General features: G+C 52.9%; 1 protein-coding gene across 2 annotated transcripts in view; it reads left to right on the top strand.

The window, feature by feature from the left end:
• Positions 1 to 5,439: 5,439 nt before the first annotated feature.
• The window catches only part of RAB40C (RAB40C, member RAS oncogene family), a 37,961-nt gene continuing 25,841 nt past the window's right edge, over positions 5,440 to 17,559 (top strand). Inside the window, exons 1-2 of one of the 2 annotated variants that reach the window (XM_061993619.1) lie at positions 5,440 to 5,597; positions 5,800 to 6,118. In XM_061993619.1, coding sequence (XP_061849603.1) covers positions 5,965 to 6,118 — 154 coding nt within the window. In that variant the 5' untranslated portion in view covers positions 5,440 to 5,597; positions 5,800 to 5,964. Of the gene's footprint in view, positions 5,602 to 5,799; positions 6,119 to 17,559 lie in introns of both variants that reach the window. The other variant, XM_061993620.1, reaches the window with a different exon arrangement.

The raw sequence follows: 17,559 nt of genomic DNA, 5'->3' as shown, positions 1-17,559 counted from the left end.
CATTTCTCTCTGCTCCAGGTGTGAATAACTCCAGGTTGTGATCCATTTAGTGGAGGAATGGTCTGAATCGTGTTTCTCACTTCAGCTTAGGTCAGAGGCATGGAGACCTGTCCTTACCTGGCACTCAGAGGAGCAGATTTACACTTCCCTCTCCTGTTTCCACTGGAGCTACTAAATGATAGTGCCCTGCTTCCTCCAACACCTGCATGGTTTGGTTCACTGACTGCTCTGAGACATTTCATTATTTTTGGTCCTGCAAAAGCACTGTTCCTAAGATCCTGGCTTTTCCAATCTTTCTATGAGAGCAGACAGCTCCTGCTGGCCTTTCTCATGGCTGTCCTTTCGGATCAAGTGACCTGAAAGCCCCAGAGACACAGCACAGAGCCACAAAAACCAGCAAATGTGACCTTCCTATTGGGAACCTGCCAAACGTATTGGATATTCCAGTGTTGGGGCTGTTTATTAAAGGCTGATACTGACTCTGGGGATAGGGAAGTACCAAGCTGAGAAAAAGCTCCTCCTCAAACCCCAGGACCCTCCATGTCTCCTGTGACCCAGAGGACCTTGAGCAGCCAGCTGGGAAGTGACAGCCTTTGTGGGTACAACTCTGTGGCACCCAGAACTGGTCCCTGGGCTGTGTCTCATACTCAGTGTTCTCTTTGCCCCTGATGATATCTGAGCCTCTGAGTTTCTTCTGCTGGACATCTGCCACGTCTGTCCTCTTCCTTTGCAGTCCCTGCTGTGAAATTGTCTTCCCCCACCCTTTTCCTACTCTGTACAGTGACATTACACCAACTCAGCAGACATCCTGCTCAGGAACATTTGACCTTATGTCATCTCTCTAATTAGAAGCTGGGATCAGCTTCATCTTCCACAACAGTGCAGACTGGCCTGGCACTGGCATTTCCTCAAGGAAGGGCCAGCTGCTGAGGTTATGCCTCTAGTTTATCCTCAGGTCCATTTAACCACATCAGTCCTTGGAGGAGAAGGAGTTAAAGGTTACAACTCTCCTCTGATTCCTACCACCCTCCCCTTACAGCAGGAAAGCAGCAGTCTCTGCCAGCCATCCTTCAAAGACTGGAATCTTGCACACTGGTTTTTGATACTGCATTTCCTTATGATTATTCCTTGCTGGCACAATGCTTGATATGCCTCTTGACATAGGCATGGCTTCTGTGAAGCAAAAAGGGATCCACTGCATGCAAAACTCCATCCCAGACACAAATCCTGCCTATGAGAAATAACCAGGATAGCATGTGATGATGCTGAAAGGAAATCACAGTGATTACACTGCACTGCTGAAGGCCCTGCTGATGGGTTGGGGAGTTTTCCCTGATGCTGCAGCTGGCCTGAGCCTTGTTCTGGAGGCACATGTGAACATCAGGCCCACAGGAGGAGTGTGGCACATGTGCATAGTCCATACATTGAGTTACCCTCTCAGGACTGTAAGGCAGGAACATCTCCTGCTTTGTCATCATGCAGATAATGAGTTGCTTCCCTTCTGCCCTCCCTGGTCCTTGCTGCCTCACCACCATCTCCTTGCTTAACTCAAGCCCTTCCTGATTTACTCTCTGTGCTTAGGCCTGCTCACACCATCACAGTGTCACAAACTGGTGGAGGTTGGAAAGGGTCTCTCAAGATCACCTGGCCCAACCCCACTGCTCAAGCAGGGCCACCCAAAACCCAGGACCATGTCCAGCTGGCTATTGAGCATCTCCAAGAATGGAGACTCCACCACCTCCCTGGACAACCTGTGCCAGTGCTTGGTTACCCTCACAGTAAAAAAGATTTTCAGACAGAATTTGATGTGTTTCAGTTCATGCCCATTGCCTCTTGTCCAGTCTGAGCAGTGGCAGATGTGTCTGATCTCAGCTGATCCATCCCCATGGCACAGGTGAGCTGAGTCTGATCTCAGCTGATCCATCCCCATGGCACAGGTGAGCTATGTCTGATCTCAGCTGATCCATCCCCATGGCACAAGTGAGCTGTGTCTGATCTCAGCTGATCCATCCCCATGGCACAAGTGAGCTGTGTCTGATCTCAGCTGATCCATCCCCATGGCACAAGTGAGCTGTGTCTGATCTCAGCTGATCCATCCCCATGGCACAGGTGAGCTGTGTCTGATCTCAGCTGATCCATCCCCATCACACAAAGCCACACAGGGCTTACAAGCTACTTCAGGATCTTTTGGGTTGTATTCCACTGGGCAGGAGAAACATGTTCAGTGCAATCCAAACCTTATGTAGGCAGCTGATCTACCTTCCTGGATGAGAAGAGTGTACCCATCACATCTGGCTCACCATTTTGTCTTGGGAGCAGAACAGGCTGTCCCTTCTGACTTGGCAGCTTCACCTCTGGGCCTGCACCTCCAACCAAGAATGCTCACATTCCCCATGTGTTGTCTCAGTGAGCTGAGGATGAGGAGAGTAGGTGACAGAATGTAACCCTTTCATCTCCAGGCAAGTGAGAAGGCTCAGGAGCTAGTGGAAATGCTGGGTGTGCTACCTGGGAAAGCACCAGAGGCAGGGCCTTGCTGTGCAAGTGGAGGGGGCTGCACACACATCTCCCATCCACAGTGTTACTTAAGCATCTGGCACTGAGGAAATCCATGAGAACCTCACACTGTTGTAGTCAATTCTCCTACTGATAATGGTTTCTGGCTTTCAATAAAGTGTTCCAGCAGAGTGCTGGAACATTGGCAGTTTAATTAGCTGTGTGCATGTGTTTACATGTGCATGTAAGAGATGGTGAGGAGAGAGAGAGGAGGAAAGAGATGAGGAAATGTGATGTGCTGGTTAAAAGGCAACAGCACCTTTTCTCTTTGCTTTCGCATAAACTACCAAGTCTTGAGCAGGAGCAAAGTGTAACAGGCTGTTTCAAAATGTCACCATTAAGAGCATTTGAAGGTAACATCCTTCCCACCACAGCCCTGATGACAAAGCTGGGCAAGGGGCTGGAGAACAAGTCTGATGGGGAGCAGCTGAGGGAATGGGGGTGTTCAGCCTGGAGAAGAGAAGGCTGAGGGCAGACAGGAGCAAATGATTCAGTGATTTAAAGCACAGCACTCCAGCTCACCAGTGCAGAGAACAAGCCCTGGCCTGGGACTCCACGGTGCCAAGCAGAACAGTGGCAATGCCAACAGGGCAGAGAGGCTCTGCCTGTGCTGGTTGCAGGTGCTTGTGGGTGTGTTTTGGGATGGAGGCCTTTGTTCTGCTGACAGGTGTGGATGCTTTGGTTAATTAAACCTTTTAATCAGAATAGAAATGGATTTTGGTTACATGAGAGTAAAGATGTTGGGAGACAACTCGAGCTCTTCCCTCTTGGTTGCTCAGGCTCAGCTCTCCACACACACAAGGTACTTCCCCACTCATCTAGCTGCAAAGTGTTGTGCCAAGGCCAAATCATGAAACCCCTGCAAGGAGGAGTGCTGATCCAGCAGGTCCTGCCTCCTCAGGCCTGGGAGATGCTTGAGGTGATGCTTCTCCAGCTCTGGTTTTTTCTCTCTGATTCAGCCTAAGCAGGAGCACAAGCTGTGCCTGGGAAGGATGGAGGCCTTATGGCTATTCCTCACTCACATCAGAGCAGTCACACCCTTGAGTTTATTCTTCTCTCTTCCTTTACTCTTCCTTTCCCTCTTCCTTTTCCCTCCTCCTTTTTCTTTCTCAGCAGTCTGTGCCCAGCTTCCCCTTGCCCAGCCAGCAGCACATGCCATGGTCCCAGCAAGCCCAAGGCAGGGTTAGTGCCTCTTGCATTGTGCACTCCTCCTCTCTCATGATGATTCTCAGTGGTCTGGGCTCTAGTTTAGTTCCCACCATCCTACCAAGGAGGTGAGAAATCCTGCTGAGGTGATTTCTCCTGGAGGAGCAGCAGCATTGAGAACCAGAGGCTAAGAGAAACAAAAATCAAGGAGATTCCTGCCCATCCTCCTCCTCCTGCCCACTCCCCACTGCTTTGGATCCAGTGGGCTGGTGGGCAGAAATGAGAGGAATGGCTTTTCTCTCACCCTGGGGAATTTGGGCAGGCACAGATCCTCCTCTCTCCACTTGCCCTGTTCAGGGCTGTTCCCTGGGGTGAGAGTTTCTCCACAGGCTTTGCTCTCCCAGCCCCTGGGGACACTGTCAGCAGCATTCAGAGCAGCAGGACATCTGCTACTTCCTTTTGCTTTTCATGTGGCTTTTGTAGAGGCCAGATGAGCTGGGCTGTTTGGGAGCCAGGACTGGGGGGGACACAGGGAGCTGTGTTTGGCCCCTACCACGCAGACAACCCAAACTGAGCAGGACTGAGTGTGAGGATAACCCCATGGGGATATAAACCCCTCATCAAAACAAGCTCTCCCAAAGGAGTTTACAGCACATTGCTCTGAGGCAGCAAATGAGCTCAGATGAGGCATCTCAGGGCCCAGAGCTTGTGTCTCAGAGCTGGCTGAGGACTGATGAGCTTGTCTCTGGTGCTGCACATTGCCAGTTCATCCCCTCTGAGGGTGGGAAGCGCCCTTGGAGCAGGTTGAGCTTTGCCAGCTGCCGTTTGCCTAGTCTTGCTCCACCTCACTTCAGCCCATTTTGCACATCCCCCTTTGCCAGCCCCACGTTTGGGGGCTTTTTGGCAGAGAATTGGGATGGTGGTGGGAGATCATCAGCAGCTGCCCTGGCCCGTTGCTCCACAGCAGAAATGTCCCCAGGGGAGGAAAGGGAATCAGCCATGCAGTAAAAGACAGGTTTGGGCAGCAATTAATATTTTATACAAGCAAGAAGCCTCCCTGCTGCTGCTGCTGCTGCAACTTGAGGAGCACAGGGCAGGAGGAGGAGCACAGGAGCTGACTCAGCAGCCTGAGGAAGGGCTGCCACCAGCCCTTGCTGGGTGCTGGCAGTCCCACCAGTGGGGTGTATCACCTCCCACCCCCCATAACCCACACCTGGCTGCCCTCCCATACCTTGGTGCTCCCCCCAACACCAGGATGCCCCCCACACACACCTTGGATGACCGTGTGAATGGATGACCCTCATCAATGGACCTCCCACCTGGATGTGGACGCCCACCCCACACCTTGATCGTGTCAGTGGATGAATCATAGAATGGTAGGGGTTGGAAAGGGACTTTTAGAGCTCATCCAGTCCAACCCCCCTGCAGATGCAGGTTCCCCTCGCTCAGGGGGCACAGGAACGTGTCCAGGTGGGTTTTGAAGCCCTCCAGAGAAGGAGCCTCCACACCCTCCCTGGGCCAGTGTCACTGAGGGGATGACCCTCACAGCCAGACCCCACACCCGATGCCCTTCGTGGGACCCCGCATCCCCACGCCCACCCCGCACCGTGTCCCGCCACGACACCCCCCCACACACACACACAGCGCCCCCCCGGCTCCAGACTCGCTGTCCCATCGTGCTCTGCGCCAGCTCGCCCCGCGCCGCCGCCGCCGCCCTCCCGCAAGGCACGCCGGGAGCTGTAGTCCGCCGCCTCCGCGCTCCGGCGGGGCAGGGCCGGTGTGACGGACGCTCGGCTCAGCCTATGGGGCGGGTCCCGCCGCCGCTGTCCCTCGGCCCGGGCCGGCGCTGCGCGGGGCGGAGGCGGCGGCCGAGGTGACGGAGCGGCCCCGGGCGGGAGGTGGGTGAGTGCGGGCGGGCGCGGTGCCGGCGGGCGGCGGGGAGGGCCCGGGCCGCGGGGCCTGGCGGGGCCTGGCGGGGCGGGGCCGCGGCGCATTGTGCGGGAGGACGCGGGGGGCTTTGTGAGCGGCGGAGGGCGCTGGGGAGCCGGCGGCGCCGGGCTGCTTCCCTCCTCCTCCTCTTCCCTCCTCCTCCCGCCGCAGGTCCCCGGCGCGTCCGTCGGCGGAAGATGCGAGGCGAGGCGGAGGGCCGGCTGTGAGCTGCGGCGGGGGGAGAGGCCCGGCGGTGTCCCCGGAGCGAGGCCGGAGCCCCCCCGCCCCCGTCCCCACCACAGGCCGGCGGAGGATGCGGGTCGGGCCTCCCCGCCGATGAGAGGGAGGATGGGAACCCAGGGCAGCCCGGTGAAGAGCTACGATTACCTCCTCAAGTTCCTGCTGGTGGGGGACAGCGACGTGGGCAAGGGGGAGATCCTGGAGAGCCTTCAGGACGGGGCCTCCGAGTCCCCCTACGCCTACAGCAACGGTAAGCGGGGCCCGGGCAGCAGCCGGGGGGCGCGGGGACGGCGGCCTCGGGGCCACGGAGGAGTTGTTGTGCTTTTCGCCTTTGTTTTGTTTTCGTTAACTGGGAGCGTATCGCGGCTTAAGGGGGAGGTGAGTGACTGGAGGCAGCAAGGCCACGGCTGTTCCCTAAACATCGTGAAGATTAGGGCAGAGGGACGGCAGCGGGGCCGCTGTCTGATGAAACCCCTCGATGCCTGAAGCCCGCCGTGGCAGCCGGACCCTCGGCGAGCCGAGCTCTGCCTCAGCACCCCGCTCCCAGAGCCGAGCCCACGGCCCGTGGGCACGGCGGGGGCTCACGCCAGGAGTGGGCTGTACCCGGAGGAAGCTGAGCCTGTAACAAAAGAACAGGAGCGTTATTTCCAGGCCGGAGCTGCTCTTGCTTAGTAGCTGGCTACCGGGAGCGCAGCCTGGTCCGCCTCCTGCAAACATCGAGGTTTCTAATGGAGCCCATGACAGCCCATTAACTACGGTGTCACAAGACTGTAATTAAGAGCCAAGGAGCAGCGCTGTGCTATTTCCTGCATCCCCTCGCTGCAGCTAAAGCCTAACGCAGCCTGGCGGGGTGCAGGTCCTGGAGTGGCTTTCAATCTGTCATCCTTTCCCCCAGCCTCTGTGCAAAAGAACCTCCCCAAGGGCTTGACAGAAACGATGCAGGTCAGACCCTGCATCATCGCTGCAGCTGACCCCAGGGCTGGAGCAGGTGGTGCTTAGTTTTGCCTGTAAGCAGGAATCTGAGGGAACGGGGGACTTCTGGATGCTCTGTGTTGGGAGCTGGCTGGATTTAGAGCGTAAAGGAGCGGCGTGGCTCAGCTCCTGACTGCACACTCGCTCCTTGGAGCTACTACCAGCTTGTAGGAGCTGATGCAAGCACGCACCTGCTCCCCAGAGATTTACAGGGAGGTGGTGACTCAGAAATTGGGATGCTTGTGAAATGAGAGCAGTGAGTTCTGGAATTAGAAGGTTGTGGTCTCATTCATCTCCTTTGGTGTCTGGCTGGGCTGGTGCGGTTTGCCTTCGAGGAGATGCTCGGTGCTTTTAAGCTTCCCTGAAGAAGTTTTAAGCTTCCCTGAAGAGTTTGTGTCTCTGAAGGACCTGGGTTTGGGAGCTGTAGAGTTAGTCCTTGGGGTTTGTGTTTCCTAAGCCGAAAGGGAAGGAGGGATGGATGGATGGAGAGAGTAACGGGGCTGGTAAGTGAAGCGTTGAAGTTGGAATTGCCTCGCTCATAGCAATGGTTTCGAAGCAGGTGACGCAGGAATCATCAGCACAATTGCAAAGGGAGTGTGGGTGGGTTCTTTGATGTATCTGGAAAACCCAAAGAGCAGCAGCTCTGGCTGTTGTTACAAAAGCTTTGCCTCTGTACCCTAGTATTTTAGAACAACGAAACACCACCATCTCTTCTTCTTTCTAGGGCAAGAAATCTCCGTGAACTAGTAATTTCATTCGTCTATGGGCAGTCAAACCCACTCCTAAGTACAGAATTAGGTCACAAACTGATTGTTTTGTCACAGCAATATATACCCCAGTACTCTCTGCTTCTCTTGCTTCCATGAAGCTCTGTGCCTTTGGGATCATCAGATGGGAGTAGCTTCTGAAATCTGAGTGGATGCGATGCTGCTGATACTCCTGACAGCTTTGGCAGTCAGACTCCCTCTGTCTCTGGCTCAGCTGGGAGGTGTGTACTGACAGGACATGCTTCTCTGCCAGCGTGCTTCCACTCTGCCCTGATGGGGACTGTCCCCTGGCATGATGGCACTGAGATTTTTGTGAACAGCTAGTGCCTGGGCTGCTTTTGGCCGTGTGCCTCACGCTGTCACAAAACCTCAGCGGCGAAACATTACGGAGAGGCTCTTTTTGTAAGCTCCTGCATCATCCTCATCCCCATCCCCTCCCAGACCCCACATCCCAGTTTGCAACAAGTATTGTGTCACCTTGCTGCTTGTTTGGTGTGTCCAGAAAACACAGTGTGAAATGGAGTGTGCTTTAAGGTTGATCTTGTGACTGGGATGTCTCCTGTCAAGCTGGGATCCCTCTCCCCACATCATTGTGCCCTCTCTGTCAGGTTAAGCTTTTGTGGTGCTGGCCAATGACAACTGTTTTGACACAGGTTTTTTTGAAGTGCAGTGTGAAGCAGATTGTTCCCTGAGCTCTGGGAAGGTGTACCTCTGTAAGGGAAGCTTTATCTTTTTACTGCTGCTCTTCTGCCTCTCCAAAAAGGATTCCTCTCTTCTCCCTGGGCTTCTGGGTGTTGAAACAGTAGGGATGAGAGAGCCCTTTTCCTATCAGCAACACTTCTGTGAGCTGAAAACAGCAGCCAGCCTCTGCTTGCTTTCATCTAGTACCCTTGGACACAGTATGAGCTGTGTCTTAAAGCATTGTGGCTGCTTCTGTCCATCCTCATTCAGGATCCTTGAGCAGCAGCATCCCCCCTCCACACAGCCTTATAGTTTATCACTTCATTCAAAACCAGTTGCTATAGTGTAGAGCAAGTCTTTGGCAATGCCCTTGGTTTAAACTGCTGTTGGATGGGAGTCTGTAAGCAGAGGTGGTTGTTACTCCCTGCATGCTGGTGGCCTTTGCAGTAAGAGGCAGGAGTGATGCCACCTGACCGCTGCTGCACGGATACAGACCTTCTGCTGACACAAGAACTGCTTTCTGAGGAGGTATTTGAGGCTCAGTGCTCACCTGTGTGTTTCATCCTAAGTTCATGCTGAGAACACCAAGTGTTCTCAGTCTCCAGGAGCTTCAGGCCAAGCATACTCCCTGCACAGGGCGTGCTGTTTATGTCCTGTGACTGGACACTGTCACCTCCCACCCTAGGAGGGTTTGTAACTGAGTTAGGCTTAGATTTTGCTTTCTCTTGGCCAGCTGCAGAAAGCCTTATATGAAGCCATCTCACTAGTATTTTGGCAAAAGTGTGAGCTTTTAGGAGACCATTATGGTTCTTTAGAGCTTCCAGTGTTGTCCTTCCCAGCTTTTACCCACCCCACTCCCCAGCTCAGCAGTGGTGCAGGTGGGGTGCTATTCTCAGACCCCCATTGCTATTCTTTGCACCTGGAGGGACCTCATCTGGGAGATGAAAATGCTGCCTTTCCCCCAAATGCCCTCTCCTCTCAGCACTCCCTCCTCCTCCTCCTAAGGCACAGAGGAGGGCTACTGTGCCCCCTGTGCTGTGAGCCATGCTGTGATAGCTGCCTCAGAACAAAACTGCCTTATTCACAGATAGGACTCAACTGCTCAGATCACTTGTCACTTCAGTGCTTACATTGCCTGCTTGGGGTCTGTCTTTATCCTCTCCTGAGTGCTGAAGCAGGACAGAAATGTCTCTGGTAGCAGCCTGGTTCCGTGCAGCGAGACGTGATGGGTGCATGAAAGTAGATGTGGTGCTGCCAAAGGAAGACGAGGCTGTTCCTCACCTGAAGGACCCATGGCTTTGTCACTCCTGTGTCATACATCCACTCTGGAATATCTAGTTATTCATGTGCTTGTGCTGAAATGATCTTCTTGCCTAGCTGGTTTGTTGGCTTGCCTGAGAAGCCAGCCCTGGGTGAGTCAGGGACTCCTTGCAGGGAATCACCGGTGCCCTGGGAGACTGTGCCCAATGTGTGCTGGGACTGCTCTCACCACTCAGTCCTGAACATGAATGTGCTTCATCCTCACGTGATGGAGGGTTTTTTCTGTGGCAGAGCCTTCCCCCTCACCTGCTGCTGTTCCCATAGGAAAGGAGGAATGTGTTAGGGAGAGAGTAGAGCATGTTTCTGAGCAGATGGCTTTCAGTGGAGGGGAGATGGCTTTTTATTTTTGTGGGATTTTTTTCCCCTCTGTCCTCAGCTTGTTATTAAGAAAGTGATTAACATGAAGCCTTGTGTCCAGGCTCTGTTCTCCTTTGGAAGAGCAAGTGAAAGCTAAAATGAAAGCTTTGCCCTGCTGTGGGTTTGGGGCTGTGACGAGCCTTGATGCCGTGTGCTCTGATGCCTTGTTTCAACCCCATCCCTTCACTGGGGCTTTGTGCCTTTACTCATGCCTATCATTTATGTATTCTATTTATGCCTATCGTTCTCTAGTCATGAATGACAGGCCAAGAGGCAATGGGCTCAGATTCCCCCGGGGGAGGCTGAGGCTGGAGCTGAGGCAGAACTGTTTCCCTGAGAGGGGTGTCAGCCCCTGTGCCAGGCTGCCCAGGGAGCTGGGGGAGTGCCCAGCCCTGGAGGGATCCCAAAGCCCTGGAGCTGAGGTGCTGGGGGCCAAGTGTTGGTGCTGGGCTGGGCAGGGTGAGGGGAAGGACTGGACTGCAGCAACTTCAAGGGCTTTAACAACCCAAATGATTGTGTGGTTCAAGCAACATCCGCAGGTGCTCTGTTACCTCACTGCTATCCAAAGCTTCCAGAAATGGTTAGCAAAACAGCAACAGAAGTACGCCATGGCAGTAGCTGCTGACAGGCTTTATGCTTCAGATACAAACTGGATCTTTCCAGGAGCTCTTCCCCCATAGCAGAAGTGCAAGGAGTTCATCTTTGGGGCAAGGGTGGTGAGCCTGCCTTGGCTCTGTGTCAGTGCAAGGGCCAAGGTCTGGGGCAGCATTAGTTTCCTGCCTTTTCCTGGGCAGGAAGACAAAGTGAGGCAGCATTAATTCAGAGTGACTGGAGACACTGCTCAGCCCTTGGAGGTGGTCAGGACCCTCCCAGCTGGTGCTGTTTGCCTGGGGACCTCATGACTGCTGCTTAATTACCACCTTGTTTATTTGAGTGACCCATGTCTGTGGCTGTCTTTTCCCTCTGTTTGTTTTTGTGGTGGTCCCTAAGCTGTCCCTTTCAAGTCTTTCAGCAATTACTCCCTGAATGTGTCTTGTGACCCTTCAGTCACCAGTCTGCACCCAGAAACATCCCCTGGACAAGGGCTCTGCTGTGCTCTGTGGCAGTCTATGAGTTACTTACTTGCCAGCCAGGAGATGCTCTGTACCACAAGCAGTGTATAAAGGCAGGGAGGAAAGGGCATGTGTCTTGTTGCATGAAGGGCATGAGAGGGGATGCTTCTGCTCCTTCCCTGTTGAATTTTCAAGACTGACCAGGGCCTCTTGTATCATCCACAGCCTCTGCTGTGTGTTTTCTGCTGTGTTTTTGGCTGGAGGTCCTGCTGCTCCAGTTTGCCATCGCTGGCTTGCTTATTCCAAGCCTCACCAAAGCAGGTGGCTAGCAGTTAATCTTTGAACTTCTGTGCCTTCTGTAAGGATGAGGCCTCTCATGGTTACTTGTATGCTCAAGAAGGGAAGATTAGATGCTGTCAAGAAACAGCTGCTGGGTGTACCTGTGTGTGGTAACACCTCAGGCAGGGACAGCACTGCTGTTGATGGCACCTTCTGGGTGTAGACATGAGAGCTACAGATCACAGAATGGTGGGGACTGGAAGTAACCTGCAGAGATCATCTAGTCCAGCAGGTTCCTCTTGAGCAGGGGGCACAGGAATGTGTCCAGGAAACCTCCTGAGAAGGAGCCTCCAAACCCTCCCTGGGCAGCCTTGGCCAGGGCTCCCTCACCTCAGCACCAAACCAGTTTCTCCTCGTGTTCCAAGTGGATCTTTTTGTGTTCTGATGCTGAACATGGGCTTGAGATTGCAGCCAAGTGCTCACCCCAGAGCACTGGCAGGGGCTGCCCAGATGGGCTGTGGAGGCTCCTTCTCTGGAGCCATCCCAACCCAGCTGGATGAGTCCCTGTGTGCCCTGCTCTAGGTGCTGCTGCTCTGGCAGCAGAGTTGCACTGGATGAGCTTTGCAGCTCCCTTCCAGCCCTTAACATGCTGTCATTCTGTGATTGGCATCAGCAGGGAGGAAATCATTGATCCTGGTGCCCTTTGCTGCTGCTGCTCCTCCTCCCTCGTGTTCCCATTGTCTCTGCAGTGTTGTCCCTGTGGGTGGTAGACACGAGCTGTCCAGCCAGGCTGGCCTGCTGCTTCAGATGCTGCACACCAGTGGGAACTGCTGTGTGTTCTCTGGCATGACTCTACTAATTGGAGTAATGTTTTATTTTGAGGTTTTAGCCCTTTGATGTGAGGAAGACTGTAGCCAAACCTTCCAAGTGCAGCCTCGCCATCACGTCCCTGTAGTGGCTGCAGAACAGATCTGTGGGGAATGCCTCAGCTGGACCTTCTGAAGGTTCTCTTGCTACAAATGCAGAGTGGAGAGTGGCTTTTGCAGCAGTTTCCCACCTCTACCAGACACTTACATCAGCATCTTTCAGGAATGTTTGCTGCCCTGTCATTAGGGACACAAAACTGAGCAGGATTTGGTGTCATCAGAGCAGGCTTTGGCTCAGAAACAGCTCCAGCATCACTTATTTCTCCACTGTTTACTACTTACCCTTCACGTGAAAAACATTTCCAAACCTACAGTGTTGAACCTTCAAGTGGGACTGACTTCAGACAAAACAAACCCCCAAACAAAGCAAACAAACAAACACCCGATCCAAACAAAAACCAACCCCCAAACTGAGCATCTGGCAGGTTTTGATGTCTTCATCTCTCTCAAGTCAGGATTATGCACAGGCACAGGTGTTTTTTCAGGCAGGTTGTGGTTCTGTTGTGTTTTTGATAAAGCTGGAGACTCATTCTGCAAAGTTCTGGATTGCACGGGGCAGTTCTCACCAATCCCCAGTACAAAAGCTTTGCTTTTGTGTGGCTGTTGAAGGTGTTTCTGAGCCCTGAGTGCACAAAGGTGATGTGAGCTGAGCAGGGGCAACCTGAAATGTTCTGCTACTAACTGGCATTGAAAGTTTGTCTGTTGTTTTGATTTTTAAGCAGCAGGTAGGTTTTGCCCTGTGTCATTGTGCAGTCCCCTGAGCTTGGAGGTGGGGTTGTTTGGTTGTTTCAGTCTATAAGCTGCATAGGAAGCCCCATGGAAAAATATCTCCTCCTCCTTCTCCACCCTGTCTGCTTCAGCTTTTGTTTCCAGCTGTTCCCAGGCATGTTTTCCTCCAGCAGCCTCTCTCAGAAGAGCATCTTTCCCTTACTCTTGAAAATAGCTACGCTACCAGCTCTATTTTCAGAGCTGAGGTTTTATGACCTGTCTTTCTAAAGTCTCATTTCCTTGCCCTTTAGCCCTCTGGCAGCCCAGGCTCAGCAGTGATACAGAAGCATGATGTCATACTAGTTTCTGGTTGGTAGCAGACAGAGGAGGAGGAGGAAGGATGTGAAAACCTTTGGCTCTGTTCTGCTGAACGTTTTGCATTGAGCTGGGACTCACCTGAAAGAAAATTCTCCTGGGAATAGAGTGGCTCAGGGATAGAGCCCCCCATCTAAGAGGTCTGTTTGTTCCTGCAGAAGTTGTAGTAACAGTAAGGTTGCAACATCAGCTCAGAGATTGTTTGTTCCTGTGAGGTTTCTATTTGCTGTTTTCACATAGCCATGGCTTTTTAGATTTTCTTCCTCTTTTCTAACTCCTCTTTGCCTTGTTTCCATCACCCCATTGGGAAAGCAGACAGTAGCATATCCTTGTAAAACTTAGGCACTTGTCCTCCTATGAATATAACCCCTGAAGTGCTTCATGTCCTCTGTGTGCTGTGCAGTGCTGCAGCCATTTCAATATCAGGCATTGGACACAAATCCTCATGTGATTCCATCAAAATATTTGCTGTTGAAGCCATCAGTAGTCCAAGGAGGAGACAGGCAGAAGAGGACACTGAAGGGCTGCACTTCACTGGCAGTTTGCTGCAAGGTGCTGTTCATCTCTGGAATAATGTCCTTTAAAATAAAATGCAGGTTTGGAAGAAAGAAAAGACTTTAAAAATGCCATTTTCACCCATTTTCCAGCTCAGCTTCTGGGTTCCCTGGCCCTTTTGGAGGCTTTAGCATGCCACTTCCCTGGCTCTGCAGATGATTTCTCTCTGCACACCCCCAGTCATGTACACAGAACTTACCCTGTGTTCTCTCTCCTTCTGTACCACTTTCAATGGCAGCGGCTTGTAGTCCCTTTTGTCCAGGGTTCTGGAGGCCAAGTGGACATGAGACCTAACCACATGAAAAAGATGAGGTGCTGAGGCTTTGACTTAACCTGAGAGCTTTATCTGTGTTGCTTGCCACACTATCACACCTGTGTTTGCTGTGAGATGCCTCCTTAGGTTGAGACACACTTGTGATCCTGGCTGTGACTGTATGTGCTGCTGTAATGTGACTTTGGCTGTCAAGCACTGCTGTGGAGCTGCTGTGAGGCATCACACTGTGTATGGATGTGTAGAGGGCAGCTTGCTCTGCTGCCAGGGCCAGCTGGTCCTTGAAGGGCAAGGAGGGGCTGTTGAGTGCAGGCAGCAATGTATTGTAGGTCACATCCCTGGAGGTTTGTTGTTACTGCTGGGAACAGCACAACAAAACGTGGAACTTCCACGAGGAGTGGCAGGTTCATGGGCAGGCTGGGCTGAGATCTGGGCAGAGGAGCTTCATGGGGGTCACCAAGGGCAAGGGCAGAGTCCTGCAGCTGGGGAGGAGCAACCCCCTGCCCCAGGAGAGGCTGGGGGTGACCTGCTGGAGAGCAGCTCCAGGAGAGGGACCTGGGAGTGCTGGTTGGTGCCCTCATGGGCAAGAAACCAGTGGCATCCTGGGGGCATCCAGCAGAGTGTGGGCAGCAGGTGGAGGGAGGTTCTGCTGCCCCTCTGCTCTGCCCTGCTGAGGCCTCAGCTGGAGTCCTGTGGCCAGCTCTGGGCTCCCCAGCTCCAGAGAGACAGGGAGCTGCTGCAGAGAGGCCAGTGCAGGGACACCAAGGTGCTGAGGGGATGGAACATGTGTGTGAGGAGGAAAGGCTGCAGCCCTGGGGCTGTTCAGCCTGGAGAAGAGAAGCCTGAGCTCAGGGGCACCTCAGCAGCACTGACAAGTACCTAAAGGCTGGGTGTCAGCAGGATGGGGGACACTTTGTTCTGTGGTGCCCAGGGACAGGACAAGGAGTGATGGACATCAGCTGGGACACAAACAGTTCCCCTGGCACAGGAGGAGAAGCTCCTTTGGTGCTGAGGTGAGGGAGCCCTGGCCCAGGCTGCCCAGGGAGGGTGTGGAGGCTCCTGCTCAGGAGGTTTCCAACCCCAGCTGGACACGTTCCTGTGCCCCCTGAGCCAGGGGAAGCTGCTGGAGCAGGGGCTGGGGCTGGGGCAGCTCTGCAGGGCCCTTCCAGCCCCCACCGTGCTGGGATTCTGAGAAACCAATGTCAGAGGTCATCCTGATGGAGCATGGAGCAGTCCATTTCTAACCTGGGGCTTTTAGTTGATGCAGTAAGACCAAAATTCAAGAGCCAGTGAAATTCATGGGGAGTGGGCTCTCTGTAGTTGCTCCAGAAGCTCTGTAAGTATTTTTGCTCAGCAGTCACATGGTGTTTAACCCACCCACAGGCAGCTGAAGTGCCTGTTTTTGCGTGTTTGGGTGTGTAGCATCAGTCTGGAGACAGCCACGTCACTGCTGGACACCTCTGTGGTGCCATGTTGCACATGGCAAAAGCTGGAGGTGCCCACTGGGCTGCAGGTGAGTCTGGCATACCCCAGGAGCAGCCTTCTCAGCATGGCACCATGGTGGAGAAGCCACAAAGGTAGAGCAACATTTCCCACCTATTAACCTGCCCAGTGTTCAGGAGCACAGATGCAGAGGGTTAAGCTCTGCAAGGCCACGGTATTGAAGGTATTTTGGGACAAATACCTGGGGAGGTTTTGAGTGTATAGGGGGTCTTTTTTTGGCCTCCAAGTATGCCTTGGTGCTTTCATGGTAATCCAGCAGCAATGCAGATTGTTGTGGTGCCTTCTGACTTTCCTCAGAGGCTGTCATTGTTTCTCCCTGCAGCTGTAGAGTTTTGATGGAGATCTGAACTGCACAACATGAAGAAACTCTTTTGTTTGTTGTCACTTCTGTGCATAAAATCATTCTTCATTTTCTTCTAAAGCACAAATACACTGAACATCCCCAATTCTGGACTGACTTTTGACTGTTTCTTTGGCTTCCTGGGTGTCCACTGAAGTTGCTTGAGCTTTAGAAACAGATTTACTGCTGGCTCCAAACACTGTCTTCACTTGTAGTTGTCATCCTTAAACGAGGCCAGCACAGAGTTCCTAGGTGTCAGGACCACATAGCTGCTGCTGGGCTGTGGAGCAGGCAGGGCAGAAGTGAAGTCTCCTTCAAATCTGGATTCTCTAGAGGTCTCAGAAGAAGTGTTTTCCTTTTAGCTGGTTACAAAACCACACAAGCAATTACTTGGCCGAGATCTCCACCTACAGCCCTCAGCTGTGCCTGGGAACAAACTCTGCCACGAGCAGCCTTTTTGGGAAAGGCTTCCAGTGTAAATCAAAAGCACTTCAGAGACAGATCTGTGAGTGGAAAACAGAGCATGGGTTTTGGTAAGAGAAAGCCACAAATTTGGGTAGCTTAAATAAATGCAAGCTGTTTGTTCTCCCTCTTTCTGCCTCTGTACGAGGTGCTGGAGCTGGCAGGAGCTGGTGTGACGTGCTGAGCTCTGCTGGGGGACGTGGGCTCCCGACTGTGTGCGTGGGGCTGAGCTCCTCAGCTCAAAACAGCTCAGACTCATCTGCTGCACAGTTCAAGAATCGGAAGCTCCTCGTTCCCTCCCACTGGCTTGTGCAGTGAGAGTGGGTTCTGTGTTTGCTGTGTGAGCAGGAGATGACGAAGCCTTGAGATAGAAGCTATCTTCCCCTGTCCCCCAGCCACTGCTCTCCTGTAAGTAAGAACAAGACCTCCAGTAAGAACCAAGACCTCTTGATTCCATTCCCAGCTCAGCTACAACACAGGAGCTCAGCAGCAGAAGCAAACACTCTGCAGGCAGGAGCTGGGCTTATTTTGCAGCAATGCTTTTCAGGACATTTTGCAATCCTGCTCAAAACAAAGAAGTAATACTGCCAAGGTAAATGCTAACACCATAAGACACAGACCTGGAGTGAATCCACCTTTGTTTTAAAGCATATGCTTTGTTGACCCTTGTTGTTGATGGAGATAACTTGTTGTTTGTCTATCTAAATTGGAGTGAGTGAATGCCATGACTCAAACTGATGAGCTCGTGTTGTTTGGAAGGGGTGAGTTTTTTTTCTGGTGGCTCAGCTCTGAGCTGACTAGCTGAGATGCTGCTGTTACACTGCTGTACACACTTCCTAAGGTCAGATAACTTCACCAGTTGTGATTTGGATAGCTTGGATCTACTTTCCTAATCAACTGCTTCTGCAGGGGGGTTGGACTGGATGATCTCTGAAGGTCCCTTCCAACCCCTACGACTCTATGTGCATATACCACCTGATTTAGTATCACAAACTGGTGATGGAGAGAATAACTGCTCCTTGAAGTGAATAGCAGGACATGCAGGGTGTTGATACCTGTGTCTTGGTGCACTTGGGTGCTGGCCCAGGCAGCTGCCTTCAGTGTAGGAGTGGGATTTGATGTT

This window comes from Colius striatus, chromosome 3 (genome assembly GCF_028858725.1).
Source record: "Colius striatus isolate bColStr4 chromosome 3, bColStr4.1.hap1, whole genome shotgun sequence".
NCBI lineage: Eukaryota > Metazoa > Chordata > Aves > Coliiformes > Coliidae > Colius > Colius striatus.
This window is presented reverse-complemented; position numbering and strand designations above follow the sequence as displayed.